The sequence below is a fragment of the Archocentrus centrarchus genome, chromosome 6, assembly GCF_007364275.1.
Source record: "Archocentrus centrarchus isolate MPI-CPG fArcCen1 chromosome 6, fArcCen1, whole genome shotgun sequence".
Lineage (NCBI taxonomy): Eukaryota > Metazoa > Chordata > Actinopteri > Cichliformes > Cichlidae > Archocentrus > Archocentrus centrarchus.
In genome coordinates this window covers 35,520,840-35,534,985 of record NC_044351.1, presented here as the reverse complement: position 1 = coordinate 35,534,985, position 14,146 = coordinate 35,520,840, and the positions used below count along the sequence as shown (strand labels likewise).

Below are 14,146 nucleotides of genomic sequence, written 5' to 3'. Positions count from 1 at the left end.
CAGCAGGATACATGTTTGATCAGAGGCCGTGCAAACACACACACACACACACACACACACACACACACACACACACACACACACACACACAGAGACACAGACAGTGTTTGGGTGGAACAGCCGGAAACCATCGACTGACCTGTTACAGACCAGCAGCCGTCACTCAGGCCTCTTTATCGGGAATCAATGTCCCCTGTTAACGCAGTGACTTACCGGGCCGGACCAAGACATGACTGCACCAATGAAATCAGTACGAAGCAGTACTCAATGAGCTCAGACGGGCTTGTTTGCCACCGTGCTGCGTCACCTCCTCGTTACTTAAAACCCTGAGGCTTTGGGAAGCAGGGAGACTAATTACTGCATTCTTCAAAGTGAAATACTGTCCCATTCTTGCCTCATGTAATATTTCAGCTGCTCAACAGTTTGGGGCCTATTTTGTTCCTATAATGTACCAAATGTTGATGGGTATGTACTGCAGGCCGGCCAGCTTAGCTCAGACTCTTTACAGCCTGCAGGTTCATGTGCACCGTGTGTGAGCAGGATGCTGCTGAAATAAGCAAAACCTTCACTGAAAACGAGGACGGGTGTGTCTCAGGAACTAATGGAGCCTTCGCAGATCCTGGCAGATGACATGTCCATGATTACAAAAATACATTGATTGGTCAGGCCACATGACATCACCTCAGCCCATCTGAAAGGAGCTTTGGCTCCTTATTTCTTCCTTACAGTGAGGTCTGACCGGAGTGCTGGCAGCTTTATGAACAGTAGATCTGTGCTCATGACAAAAGGACACAATAAGCATAAACTGTGCAATCTTAATGGGCTCATACGTGATCTGTGTCTGTGTTAGTGGGGAAAATCAAATTACAGTAACATCATGGAAAAAAACTAATGTTGGCACGTGTGGGCCAGGTCACTTGTCATAACTGCTGTTTGAGAGACACACAAAAGACACTTTGAGAAGCAGGTTTTGGAAAAAAACATCAAATTTTATTTTGAAATGACCGACTTCGTGCCCATTTTATTTCATTTTGCATGATTTATTTTTTTAAATCTGTTTCAATGTTTAAAAAACAAAAACTAATCAAATAATCAGGTAAAATCTTCAGATAAAATAACATTTATCTCAAAACCAAAAAAAGTACAAAGAAATAAAATCCTATTTTTAGCAGGGGGGAGGGAGGGTTGAAACTGAATAAAAAGATGCTACAACCGATTCGTGGCTCCTTCTGGGCTGGAACGATAGGCTCAGACCCACATCCCACCCACCTGTAAAGGAAGACAGCCAATCACAGTGTAGTGTCCACAAGCTCCCATGACCCCCTCTCCACGGGGGACTAAGGCAGTCAAACACAGCAGGTTACAGTATGCATGGATACCTTTAACTGGTAGATGATGAGATGAGACACCAGAAGGAAAGACCTCCATTTTTCACAGCCCTCTGAGGCCGAGGGGAACGCGACTGCAACGGCTGCTTAGAGATCGAGATATTAGCCGTTCCTTTGTGCCTCCACAGCCAAATACAGGCAAAAGCTTGATGTAAAGCCATCCCAGCTGGCATGGATAACATCAAACAGAAACCAGGAGGACAAAAAGGTCCACAGCACAGAGGACAAGGAGGAGGAGGAGGAGAGGAGGATCAATTACTGTCTACTCTGAAGCTGCAATCCAAACACAGCTGTCTGGCTGGAGATGAAGAGGCGGCCGAAAGCTGTGCAGCATGACTCAAAACAAGCTGCCAGCCATCACAGGGATACTGTTAGAGAAATGGAGATCTTTTCCTCCTGGAGGTGCAGCGTATCAAGACTACGAGCATGTTCTGGTGTCTAACGCATGCCTGCAAGTGACGGGTATCATTTCAAAATGAGACATCTTATCAGGAAACAGTCTTAATAACATAAGCCGCTCTCACTACATCTTTGAAGTGAAGCCCTCCAGTTTTTCCACATTTTCCTCCTTTAAGTCAAATGGTGCCGAAGCCTCGATGACGCCGCTGAGATGAGGAGTGTGAGATGAAGATGCAAAGCACAGTAGATAACCAACCATGAGCTGACTGGGGAGAGGGCAGGGGGTCAGGAGGGAGAGGAGGACCCCGTTCAGAGTGCTTATATGCTTGCTTTGTGGTGGTTAACCTGCAGATTCTGTTATTCAGCTGCAGTGGTTCCTGCTGCCGGTCTGAGACCTGGAAGATGTTCATCAGCCCTGATCGGCCTCTCATGAACTCAAACTCATCCACGCCTGTATGAATAATGCAGCTTCTTTTCATTGATCTTAAAAACCAAGGATATAAGCACCCTAATGCAGACGTGCACCATCAGGACACATCCACAGTGAGCTGTGGATGTGTCCTGATGGTAAGGGAAACACTGTGCAGTTTCCCTTAGTGGGTGATTAACTGATGACACTTCATATTTGCTCTCTCCATCCTGCCTTGCCCTCTCCCCAAGAAGTAGCAGCCCAGTCCCAACACTCCCCGCCCCCATTTAGACAAACCAACCCCACCCCACCACCCATGGCCACTCCCCCCTGACCCGACCCTTCCAGTGGCACTTCTACTCTGCCTGGGCGTCGTAGTTGGCTCCGCCAGCCTTCTTCAACTCTGTGCGGATGTAGTCCTCCTCCAGCTCTCGCGGGTCACTGATCATGAACTCCTTGGCAAAGTTCTGCAGAGACAAAATGTGTCAAAGTGAAGATCAGTGAAGATCAGCACTACCAGAATGCAGACATGTGAGGGGACATGCAGCTGGGATGTTGGTACAGCAGTGTAACACTGTCATCAAGCACATGCTTCCAGCAGTCCTTTAATTGAGTCAGTTGATCATTTTCTCTAAATCGTCTAAAAATCTGAGGAACCAATATTCTGGGATGTCACTAATGAAGGTGTTTAAAATAATTTGGTCCATAGCCATCAATAATCAATAACCAGACACTGATGTCGGTGAATATCATATTTGCCGACATTAGTCAGCAGGGCCGTTAACAGCCACCACATCGGTGCATCCCTCCAACAAGCAGCTTTCACAGTTTGATTAACAGGTAAACTGCAATTAGGGGAAAAATGATACCAGTAAGAGACAAACTGGTCATAAGATTGACATTTAGTATTTGGCGGCCCAGCTCTGGTCTGGGACCTCCCCGCCCCTCCATGAAAAGTTTTTATATATGGAATCCATAAAGACGGAGAGCAGGCAGATATGATATTATTACAGCATGAAAGGAGGAGCTGGGGTACAGGTGGGTTGTAAAGCAGCTTGCAGCAGCAGTGAACAGATAATGCAGGTGAGTCATCAGCTCATTTGGGCTGGCACTGAGACCACCTGACCTGCTGTGACTGTGACCTTTGACCCAGTACACAGGACACAGTTTTATATTACATTACAGCTGTTCACTGCTGAGACATTTAAAATAAGATTTTATTACTGAAGAATGGGATGAACAGTTTCAAGTGCACATCTCTGTATGGCTTATGTTTAAGCTCATCCATCAGATTGTGTGTTAACTAAGCAGTTAACACACATTTGTGATCTCACACACACACACACACACACACACACACACACACACACACACACACACACAGTATTTTGGCTTTTTAAAATCTTGTTGCTGGTCAACTCAATAAAGAGTTTGTTACACAGTAACAGATAACATCGTCTCCTTTATCCAAAAGCTCGTCAGCAGAAGGTAATTATGTTTTGGAGCTGAGGTGTTATTTCTTGGTGGATTTCATCCTGCGGTTCTTCAGCTCCTCTGCAGTAGCACCGCAGCTCAAACTACTTCCTGTTGTACTTCCTGACAGAAACCATAAAATCATTAATGCAGCTCATTTCCTTTGCTGAGTCCATTTTCCCTCTCAGTTGTTTTTGTTCCACTCAATCCAGCAGCGTGCGAACACGTAACCACCAGTTTCCCCACAGGAACCATTACTTTAATTGCTACGTTCTCCAGAGTCACTGACCTGCACGATGTCTTTGACCAGCGTCTTGTCGGTGCTGATCTTTGCACGCTGCAGCCCGCTGATATTTTCACCGATCCAGGTGATGAGGGTGAACTTGGCTCGTTTGCTCATTGCATCTCCCGTCGTGATCCGGACAAAGCCGAACAGACGAGCGTCGTCTGAGGGAAGACGAGGAAGATATGGATTAAGTCAGAATATACCGATTAAAGGTGCTTTACCGTACACAGTGACCATAATACCTCTGCAGAGCAGTCAGTGAGGACGAAACACAAGCGAAGGACGGACACTTTTAGTAATAAGATCTTAGGATACCTTAGCATATAATAAATGCCACATTAGTATTATTTTCTAATTCTATTTTATATACAGAACTACAGTATAAAAAAATACCTGATCAGTTTGTTTTTTCCAAGTCAGTCTTTCACATCTGCAGACACTACAGGAAGTGTTTCAGACTGAAGTGACCTGCTGCTCACACCTCATTGGTCTATGGAAACTCTCATTCACCTGATGACATGTCAATCAAACTCACTGAAATCTGTATCCATGGTTGCAGCCCTAAAAACCTTAATAACTGAATACTCTGTGCTGTGATCCAAGTGCTGCAGGAGAGTCCCAGCACTCAGTGAGAGCGCGCCCGTGCAGCCAGCGAGTATTCAGGTCAGCAGACTAGATGAGTGAAATCTTTTGTGAGCCCTGCGGTTGTGTCGCAAACCTCCCAGGAACCACGCCCACCACTGTCACGGTGGTCTACTGCAATCTGAGAACAACGGCCGAATACAAACAAACACGCCGACAAGAGGAAACATTTCTGACCGCCTGCCTCAGATCAGCTGGAGCACAGCCTTTCACCGCATCTGCAAATCAGGAACGATTTCTTCATCCACGCCTGTTAGCTGAAGCCTCTGATTAAGGATTGGTCAATTAATTCTGTAGTTGGAAGATTAAGTTTTAGACAGGTAGCAATTTAAAAATAATAATAATAATAATAATAATAATAAACCTGTTTTAAAGCCTAAGGTTTTCATTTCATTGTCCTCAGCTCTTGATCATTTGTGAACATTTATCCTGATCTTATGACAGATAAGTCACTGACATCAATAAATGAGAGCCAGTGCTGAGAGTCACTGATGCATCTACGCCGTATTCCTCTCTGGATTTCCAGGTTCCTGATGTGAGGATTTCATGGTTTTCTTTGGTTTTTAAACTGCACACATGTTAAATGTTCAAACGATGGTTGGCACACAGATGTAGTAAATTATAAGTGGCGACTTTTTTGACATGTGACAGACTCATGAATCAAGCACTTGAGAAAACAATGGTCAGATTTATAGTAAACCATTATTTAGATAATGATCTATTTATTCTTGAACTCTATTAGAGTAGATTAGATTAGAGTAGCTTTCCATGATTCACAGTCCAAGAATGTCCTTATCTTATAGTTGGCCTTGGTGCCACCTCTCAATTCACACTCTGGCTAAAAACAAGTAGTTTAGCTCCTCCCCCTCCCTTCAAGACAACTTTCTTCTGATTGGCTGCCCCTCCAGAAAAGTTTGAAGAGCAGGTGGGTGGGGCTTCTGCCCTCACAGCCAGAGCTGTGTGCCTGAGATGACTACACTACAAACAGTTTATGATGGTATATGACAGAAAAGCGTCAGATCAGAGACAGTCAACCAAATATTCAGCACTTGGAAGAATGACTGAAGTGATTCCTGCATTATCAACAGACAGTTTAATCTCTGGTTGACAGTCAGGATAAAGGCATGTACACAGGAGGGAGAGTAACAGCAATGTGGTGACCAGAGCCCAGTGAAGCCCAGTGACAGCAAACACCACAGGCTGGTTCAAAGGTCAACGTAGCTCAACTCTGAAGAGACTGAGATGGTTACCAGTGGGAGTGAAGGGTAACGGTGACTGTCATTTGAGGGGATGGCAGATGCATCAGAGGGTCACCTACACCACCGGAGCCTGGAATGGCCACTAGCAAACAACCGTTAGCTACAAAATGATCTGTGACAGTTCAGAGCCGGTGAAATTCACAGCACCGCGCTGGACGATCAACCGCTGGCTCGAACTCCTTTTATAACATTTTTGCCTTTTTGGACACCCAAATTAAAATGCTTAATAGAAACTCTGCAATGCCAAAATGTTTGAGGTTGAAATGACTCCAGATGGGTACCAATGAAGTGTTGAATGAGGCTAAAACATCTGAACGTTAACATTAACTGTAGGACAGAGTTATACCTCTCCCTTCAGAAGTAGGGTGAGACAATATCGTTTTTATCGATATAGTCTATATCGCATTACAATCATACTTGTAGGTCCACAGTTCACTTTCTCTTCTCCCAGTTAGCCTCTGCACAGCCCCCCCCGTCCGCTTCACCCGTTAATCATCCAGGAAGTGACCATGCAGTGTTTCCAACTTAGTGACATTGTTGCTAGATTTAGCAGCTTTTCGACCCTGCTGGCGACTTTTTTTCCCCAAAAACGACTAGCGATAAATTTAGGGACTTTTTCCCGGTGAGGTCGGACAGTTTTGGAAACCTGAAATCCTCCGCTGTCGCCGTGTTTTGTGTACACACAACCTTCGTACTCCGTCCGTTCGTACGCTTTGGCATCGCCCGGACCCCAAAGAGTCCCTGGCTGCAGGTATGAGAGCGCCGCCATACGCAGCAGAAGTTGGTTTGTACCGTAAGTCACGTGACCTTAATAGCGGAAGTGGGTCTTTTATGGGTGCTTGCAGACGCTGCATTGAGTGTGCGGCCTGTGATACAGCAGCACATGTGTCCATGGATTTACTGAGATGCTAAAATCCTGCAGATGGAATTTTGTTCAGTCAGTCTGTCAGAGTACTGGATGTACAGGAGTACACACAGGAGGAAGTACTTTCCAGTGAAGTACACTTCACCAGGCTGGCTTTGTAAAGAATAAGTCAGCCTTTTGCTATTTGTTCTCTATCTTTTCTATTTATATTTTAATAGCACAGCTGTGAGTCTTTTTATAGAGGGAAAAAAGCATTAATTTATTTGAGCAGCATTATTATTTAAATATGCCAATAGTTGATTTTTGACCAATTTCTCATGTACATCTACAGCTGAATGTTAATAAAAGTGTCTGTGTGACATCGGGGACACTCTGAAGGGCCTTTTTGTTTATACTTTTTGGGAAGAAAATATATTGAGAGACATATCGTATATCGCCGTTCAGCTAAAAAAATATTGAGATATTACTTTTGGTCCATATCACCCAGCCCTAGAAGGGCTACACAGATAGTGTCTGAACTGGCAGATATCAGCCCTGCTGACTCGTGCCTGTTTTCCATGGTTGGGTCCATCAGCTTAATTTCACTGCCTTAATTTATTTGGTTGTGATGCTGCACTGTTTGGTTCTTCCTTTGCACATCTACATGTTGTGGGTGAACCAGGAATGAGGGCTGACCTTCCTTCAGTTTAGCCCCAACCGCGGAGAACAGAATGCAGAATATCAACAACTGTTTCACTTCAATGTGAAGAAGAGTGTTAAAACAATGAACATTACATCCACCTGCTGCGCTTCTCATATTTTTTTGCACCTCTTCCTCTTTGTGGTGAACTACGAAGTCGCCGTTTGCTGTTTAAAGCAACTTTTTTAACCAATCAGCACCACGTCGTCATCACCGTCGGCTGACGTTTGCTTTGGCTGAACTCCTACAGTCCCTCTGTCTCAGGCTCACAGAGCTACACAAATGAACACAACCCAGGAGCATCAACGCCGCTGGTCTGTACACACCGTGGGACCTTTGGTTTCATGAGTCAAAGAACTGAATCATATTTGACTGTCAGCACATTCTTGTCCACCCTGCCTTCAGGTGGTCTACAGGTTACTCATCACCATCCTCCAGATGTTCCTCTGTGTGCAGTGTGGCTGCAGACACACAAACTCAGGTATAAATCAATTCCAGACTGAATGAATATCTGTAAAAGTTCAAAGGCTGATTGGTGCAGTGCACCACTGTGACAGCCAAAATGTCTCACTGTCAGATTAAAGCTCCACCCGGCAGCATTCAGATGCAGCAGCGACAGTGCAGAAGGTGAAAAGGTTTTGAATGTGTAAACCTGATTAGTCTGAGTCTGCATTAAGGCTCTGTTATCTTTATGATCAGCTGATAAAGGCTTTCCCAGCAGCAGCGCTGCTTTCAGATCAGTCCAGGAGGACAGGACCGGCCACAGCAAAGGGTCTCCTCATCACAGCCCTGGTTTCAGCACCTTGCTGCAGTCACCTGACAGCCAAGTTCAGTGTTGCTGGCAGTGAGTCACACTGTTTTCCACAGTACTGATGTATGTGATTTATGAACCAATACACCCTTTTTTTTTTTCCTCGTGTCTCCTCATTGTTCGAGCTACCAGAGAAAAAACCAGTACAAACACACGCCTCCACCTGACCTGGCACTCAGCCACGCCCTCCTGCTTCCTGGTTTAGCTGACTGTGCAGCCATCTCCCTCTGCTGCAGAGAAACCTGCACTGAAACTACAACATGGTGAGATGACAAAAAACAACAAGAGAAACCTGTGGGCACAAACACCGCTCTGCAGCAAGTGCCTTGATTTCAGCAGTTGCCGGGTGACACCCTGTCTTCCTGTGGACACTCGTCCAATTCCTGGGAGAGCAACCGGAGCCGTCTCCTGTGGTCGGTGTCGGGTGGATTCAGTGAGGAGTGGCATTACTAGTTAGTTATTATTAATCTCTTTAGTTATTATTAATCTCTGGCTCTCTCACATTGTGTCTTCTGTCCTATTGCCCCCCCCCCACCCCACCCCCACCCGGTCCCAGCAGATGACCCCCCCTCCCTGAGCCTGGTTCTGCTGGAGGTTTCTTCCTGTTTAAAGGGAGTTTTTCCTTCCCACTGTCACCAAGTGCTGCTCATAGGGGATCGTTTGGACTGTTGGGTTTTCTCTGTATTACTGGAGGGTCTTTAACTTACAATATAAAGCTCCCTGAGGTGACTGTTGTGATTTGGTGCTGTATAAATAAAATTGAATATACTCCTAATGAATTCACCCACATCGTTTATGTACAGGTGGCTCAAAGTGCTAATTATAAAGGCTTAGTCATAATAGTTTGAAATGCATATTTCAACACTTTGAAAACCAAAACATCAGAGTTGTGACAAAGCCAGGGTCAGCAAAGAGATAATGACGTTTACCCCTGCTGGAAAAGTCACTGACTAATCAAATTCAACATTAACGTCATGAGGGTGATGGAGCTCAAGCTTGGGAATCACTCAGATCCTCCAGATTTGTCCTCTGGAGACCATGAATACTTGTGCCAGGCCATCAGGTACATGCTAAGAGGTTTCACAGAAGCGCAGCATCTGCATCTCCCATTTTCTTTTATCCCAGAAGATGCAGGACAGGCCACCAGTGCCTCAAAGGGCTAACACAGAGAGAAAGACATCCCTTCGTACCCACATCCACACCTACAGCTGGCCTACACTCACTAATTAACTTAGCATTCATGTCTCTGGACTGTGGGAGGAAGCTGCAAACTCCTGCTCAGCAACAGGTTTGAATCCAGAACCTTGTAGCGGCGGCGGCGCCAGTGTGGCGGCGGCTGCGAACACCCATCTCCCCTATGTTAGTCTTGTCTGGATGGTTGTTCCGAACGAAATTTCATTATATTATGACGGAATGTTGTTATTTGTTGTATAATGATTAATTTTGTTGTATGTATAATGACAATAAAGTTCTATTCTATTCTTGTAGGCCACAGTGCTAACCACCCTGACACAGGTGGAGCTACATCTGATGAAGAAGAGCAATTTACTTTGAGGTGGTGATTGAAGAAGAGACAGATGATCAATTAGGTTTCATTAACTTTGGATCATCCAAACTAAATTTGGTCTCCTCAACACTGAAATACTTCATAGATTAAGCCAAAGTGTTCCGCTAGCATTAAAGTTAGCTAACCAGGAATCTGGGATCAAAAATGTCCAAACGCATCCATGAGTGCACAGACCAACACACGCTCGCAATTCATCCCGAGGACATGAAAGCATGAACTATAATTAAACCCCGTAATTCATTAAGATTCATCTTCTGGGGATCTGAAATACAAGAATCCAGAAACCAGCAGAGAAATGATGATTCGTCCTCTGGGGATCATGATCATCTGCACTGAACTTTCTCCAAGTGGATTTAAAGAATATTTTTAAAACTATCCATCCAATAATTAAGCAATAAGTTTCTGGACAGAAGTGGTGCACAGACCAGCCGGTGTTCATAAAAACAGTCTTACCATATTTCATAGTAATCCATCTGACAGTAATGGTCTAACATGAAATACCTGAATCTAACTTCACAGTAATCCTCAGAAAGCTGAAAAGTCCATAAAACACCGAAGCCATCCTCTGGGGATTATGAAGGACTGAATATCTGCATTAACTCTGGCTTTCAGGTGCTGCTAGGTTTTAAAACACATGTGGAAAACCTGAAAACGCCTTTCACAACAAGAGCTGTTCAGGTCTGCGTTTACTGAAGCTGATACTTTGGTGACAGACAATGAATAATGTATCACTAACTCGTTGACTGCTGTTGCAGTTTGTCGGCAGAAATTAGGTTTAAATAATCTTAAATTAGACAAAATGAGGAACCAGAACACGATGAAACCCCAGCATGCAGAATCTTTTTCACTTCCTGCTGCTGCACAGGTTTACGAACAATATTCTACAAGAGTTGATCTGAGCTCACTAAACTCAAGTCTGCGGCAGCTCCTCCTACACACAGAGTTACAACTTCACTGCTAAATAAGGCAAACACAGAGGGAGATGAGCGTGTCATCGCTGAACAGGAACCAATCACAAAGGCAGCAGCTGAGCGGCTGCATGTAAAACTCTGCTGTAAAGGAGTCATTTCAACATAGGAATGTGAACTCTGAAATATCAGGAAGAAAAACGGAACAGGAGGCCCCGAGGTTTAAAGGCAGAAAGAGCTCGCATTAGTAACTGCCACACCCATCATCTCAGCAGATGCTGCACGCTCTCTAAAGGGGAACTTCAGCAGAGTAACATGGGGTTGTTTTATCTACACATTAAAGGTTTGCTCGCTGGAGGCCATACAACAGTGAGTCTGTGCTTTGGTTAAAATTCAGAGGCTCTCTTGGTAGAAGCAGGTGACACATGAATGAAAGTCAGCAGGTTAGTTACAGGAGTAAAGCTAAAAGTTACCATGTTTCCACTGTAGCTTGCACAGACATGCAAAATGTAGACCACCCTGTGAAAACTTGATATTGTGGAACAGATTATGCAATGCAGTGAATACACAGTTAAGTGCTTTGACAGCGTAGCCACAGGGCTCAAGGCTCAATGGCTGATGGAACACAGAGTCTTAAAAGATTAGTGTCCTGCCAAGTCAAGCTGCCTGATATATATGCTGCTGAACAAAACCTACACCAGCCGGCTACACAGCTTCAGTGATGCGTCTGAAACCGTCCGCGCTCTTTACCTGTGCACAGCCTCTTGAAGTCCTCATAGTCGGTCCCTTGTCCCCCAGGCACGATGATATTGTTCTCGTATTTGAACACAGCCCTGGAAGGAGCACAGTGGGCTATTACTGCAGGATCACATTAGTCTGCGCTATGCACACACAAGAGCATTGCACAAAAATGCCTAAGACGCCCATGCAAGGTGGCAGCTGTGTTATCAGCCATGTGCAAGTGTCGCCCCTATAACATTTTCCACTACGAATACAGGACAAAGGAAATTACTTCTGGCCCGCCGGGCCTGATAACGGAGCCGTGTGTGACTGCCGAACAGCCAGAATACAGATCAGCCACCTCCGAGGGCCAGGACAGCGAGAGCTGCGCGCTTTCAGCCAGTATTTCTACAAGAAACGGGCCGCTATGTGCCATTCCAGCGCCTTTCACAATGACACGAAACCGCACAGGAATAAAGAGCCATTTAAAGTTACCGTGCCGAAGTGCACAAATAAATGTGACCAAACATACAGCTGATGACATTTTATTTGTCTTTATTAATTACTTTTCTATTCGGCGTGTACACAGTTAGCCAAACGGCGCTTATTTAAACACAATGGGAACTTTTTCTGAGAAAGTCCGCGTCTTACTTTTGCGCTCTTTCTTAGTGAAAAGACGGCGCAGTGGGCGGTAACAGACTCGGTGAAATCCACTTTTAACTAAAACGACACTAAATAAATAGAGTGTTCAGTGTTTTATTGGCCGCCGAAGTAGATAACGGCCAAAACAGCACCAGGCAGAATGCACCGTTACACGCACGTCTCACTGATTTTCGGTCATTTCGGTGTTAATATTAAATGGGCGCATTCTTCGGTGGAGTTTGGAAGAGTAACCGTGCTGCACACTCACCAATTGGTGTCCGTGTTATCGTCCCTGACTTGGTTGTAAGCCTCTCTGCAAGCCTCTTTATCGATCTGGGTTGCCATTTTTCGGGTGGACAAGTGTCAGGCGGTCGAATCTGTGTGAGCGTCGAGTCGGTCCGAAGCAGAAAGGGCCAGCTACACGGTAATAAAGCAGCTAACTTACACAGGGGATGCTACACATCAGAGAACTACACCCGTTAGCGTCACACGGTCGGAAATCACGACCACCGCACTGGAAGAAACAAGCCGGTCAGACTCAGCGGGAAAAGACGGCTCCTCTTCTAGCAGCTCATTTCCTGGATGTTACCACTTATGGGCGTGGGTGATGTTAGTCAATCAGGTTGCCAGCAGACAGACAGAGAAGCTCCCCCAAACGCTGCATCCACCTCCTCCCGGTCAATGAGGGTTTAGTAAACGTACCGTCAACGCATCCGGGACCTGCAGCCACGCCTTCCGGCAAGGACTTTCAAAATAAATCCAAACGCCGCGAGCCAAAAGAATAAGACACTTTCTCGAAACTGGGTTAAACCTAACTTACGTTTTTTCACGTTTTACAATGCTGTGAACACATTAGGAATCTTATTTTAGGCCGAAACACAAACTTTTGATTCATTGAATGCACTTTTTATGTCCCAGTGACAAACCAACAGAAAAATTAATTTAGATAATGATTCCAAGTCAAATTCTCCCTATAATTAATTCATGATTAATTTGCTAAGTTAAATAATAATCAGTTTCCCTGAACTTTTATTCTTCAAAAAATTCCAGTTGCATTAAGACCAGAGCCTCAGATACAGACAGACCATAGACATAATTGCATGAAAAAAGTAAATTACTTTATTTAATTCCTGTACTGGAGAAAAGAAAGCTATGTGAACACTAACAGCTCAGCTTTGCAGAGCAGCCTGTTGAATTGTGCTTCCTGGATTTTGTGTGTTTAAACAGATTCATGTCAGAACTTCCTTTATACAGTCCTTGGTATAAATTGCCAAAAGAAAACATTTAACATTTAAATGTTAGTTGTCCTTCTCTCACTTAAAAATATATAAATAATCTTCATTTACTACATTTATAATGACTGGTTATTTATTGGCTCTGTAGATCAACACTGGAACCCAAACTGCTGCCAAGAAACAGGAAAAATTAAATTAAAAAACTGCATTAAAGAAAGCAAAAATCTGTTTCTGCTTTATTAAAACACATTCAGAACCATAAGACATAACTTTCACAGAGGGCAAAGGAGTAAAAATGGAAGGTGTTTATAATAATATGACAATGTGAACACTTGTTTTGCTTTTGTATGGCAGAAAAGACGAGAATTCTTTTGCCAGTAATGGTTTTATTCTGAAAATAAAACAATCTAATTTCCTGTCTTTCTTTTACGTAGTATCGCAGCTTTATGCAGCAGAGTGCGCATGAATTAATTTAACGTGAGGAACAGGTACCCGTGTGACACACAGCAAATGTAGCGTGGTCATCACACTCACATAAACTACACAACAAACCCGTGAGCGGGGGCGGGGCTCCGTGCGGATGTGACTTCAAATATGAAATCCACTGATGAAATCTAAGGCTGCACGGAGGTCAAAGGTCACCTCCCTCCTCTTGTCAGGTCGGTGTGAGCCTGAAGGAGGACCACAGCCTCTGAGCTCTGTGCCCCCCTGGTTTCAATGCTCCTGCATCATCCTGCCACCTGCTGGTCGACCAACAGCCAATCACAAGCTTTCATCGACTGGACGCTGCAACAGCATCCCTGTGTAATCACCGTTGTTATGGCTGCAAGCTCACATCCATTAGTCAGCGATAACCACCCAGT

General features: G+C 44.6%; 1 protein-coding gene across 1 annotated transcript; it reads right to left on the bottom strand.

Annotated features, from left to right (window-relative positions):
* Positions 1-968: 968 nt before the first annotated feature.
* Positions 969-12,750, bottom strand: cotl1 (coactosin-like F-actin binding protein 1). Its single transcript, XM_030731382.1, has 4 exons — positions 12,317-12,750; positions 11,437-11,519; positions 3,959-4,116; positions 969-2,663 (listed from the first exon to the last, which is right to left on the bottom strand). The coding sequence occupies exons 1-4, from the start codon at positions 12,391-12,393 to the stop codon at positions 2,553-2,555; spliced, it is 429 nt and encodes a 142-aa protein (XP_030587242.1). The 5' UTR covers positions 12,394-12,750; the 3' UTR covers positions 969-2,552.
* Positions 12,751-14,146: the final 1,396 nt, after the last annotated feature.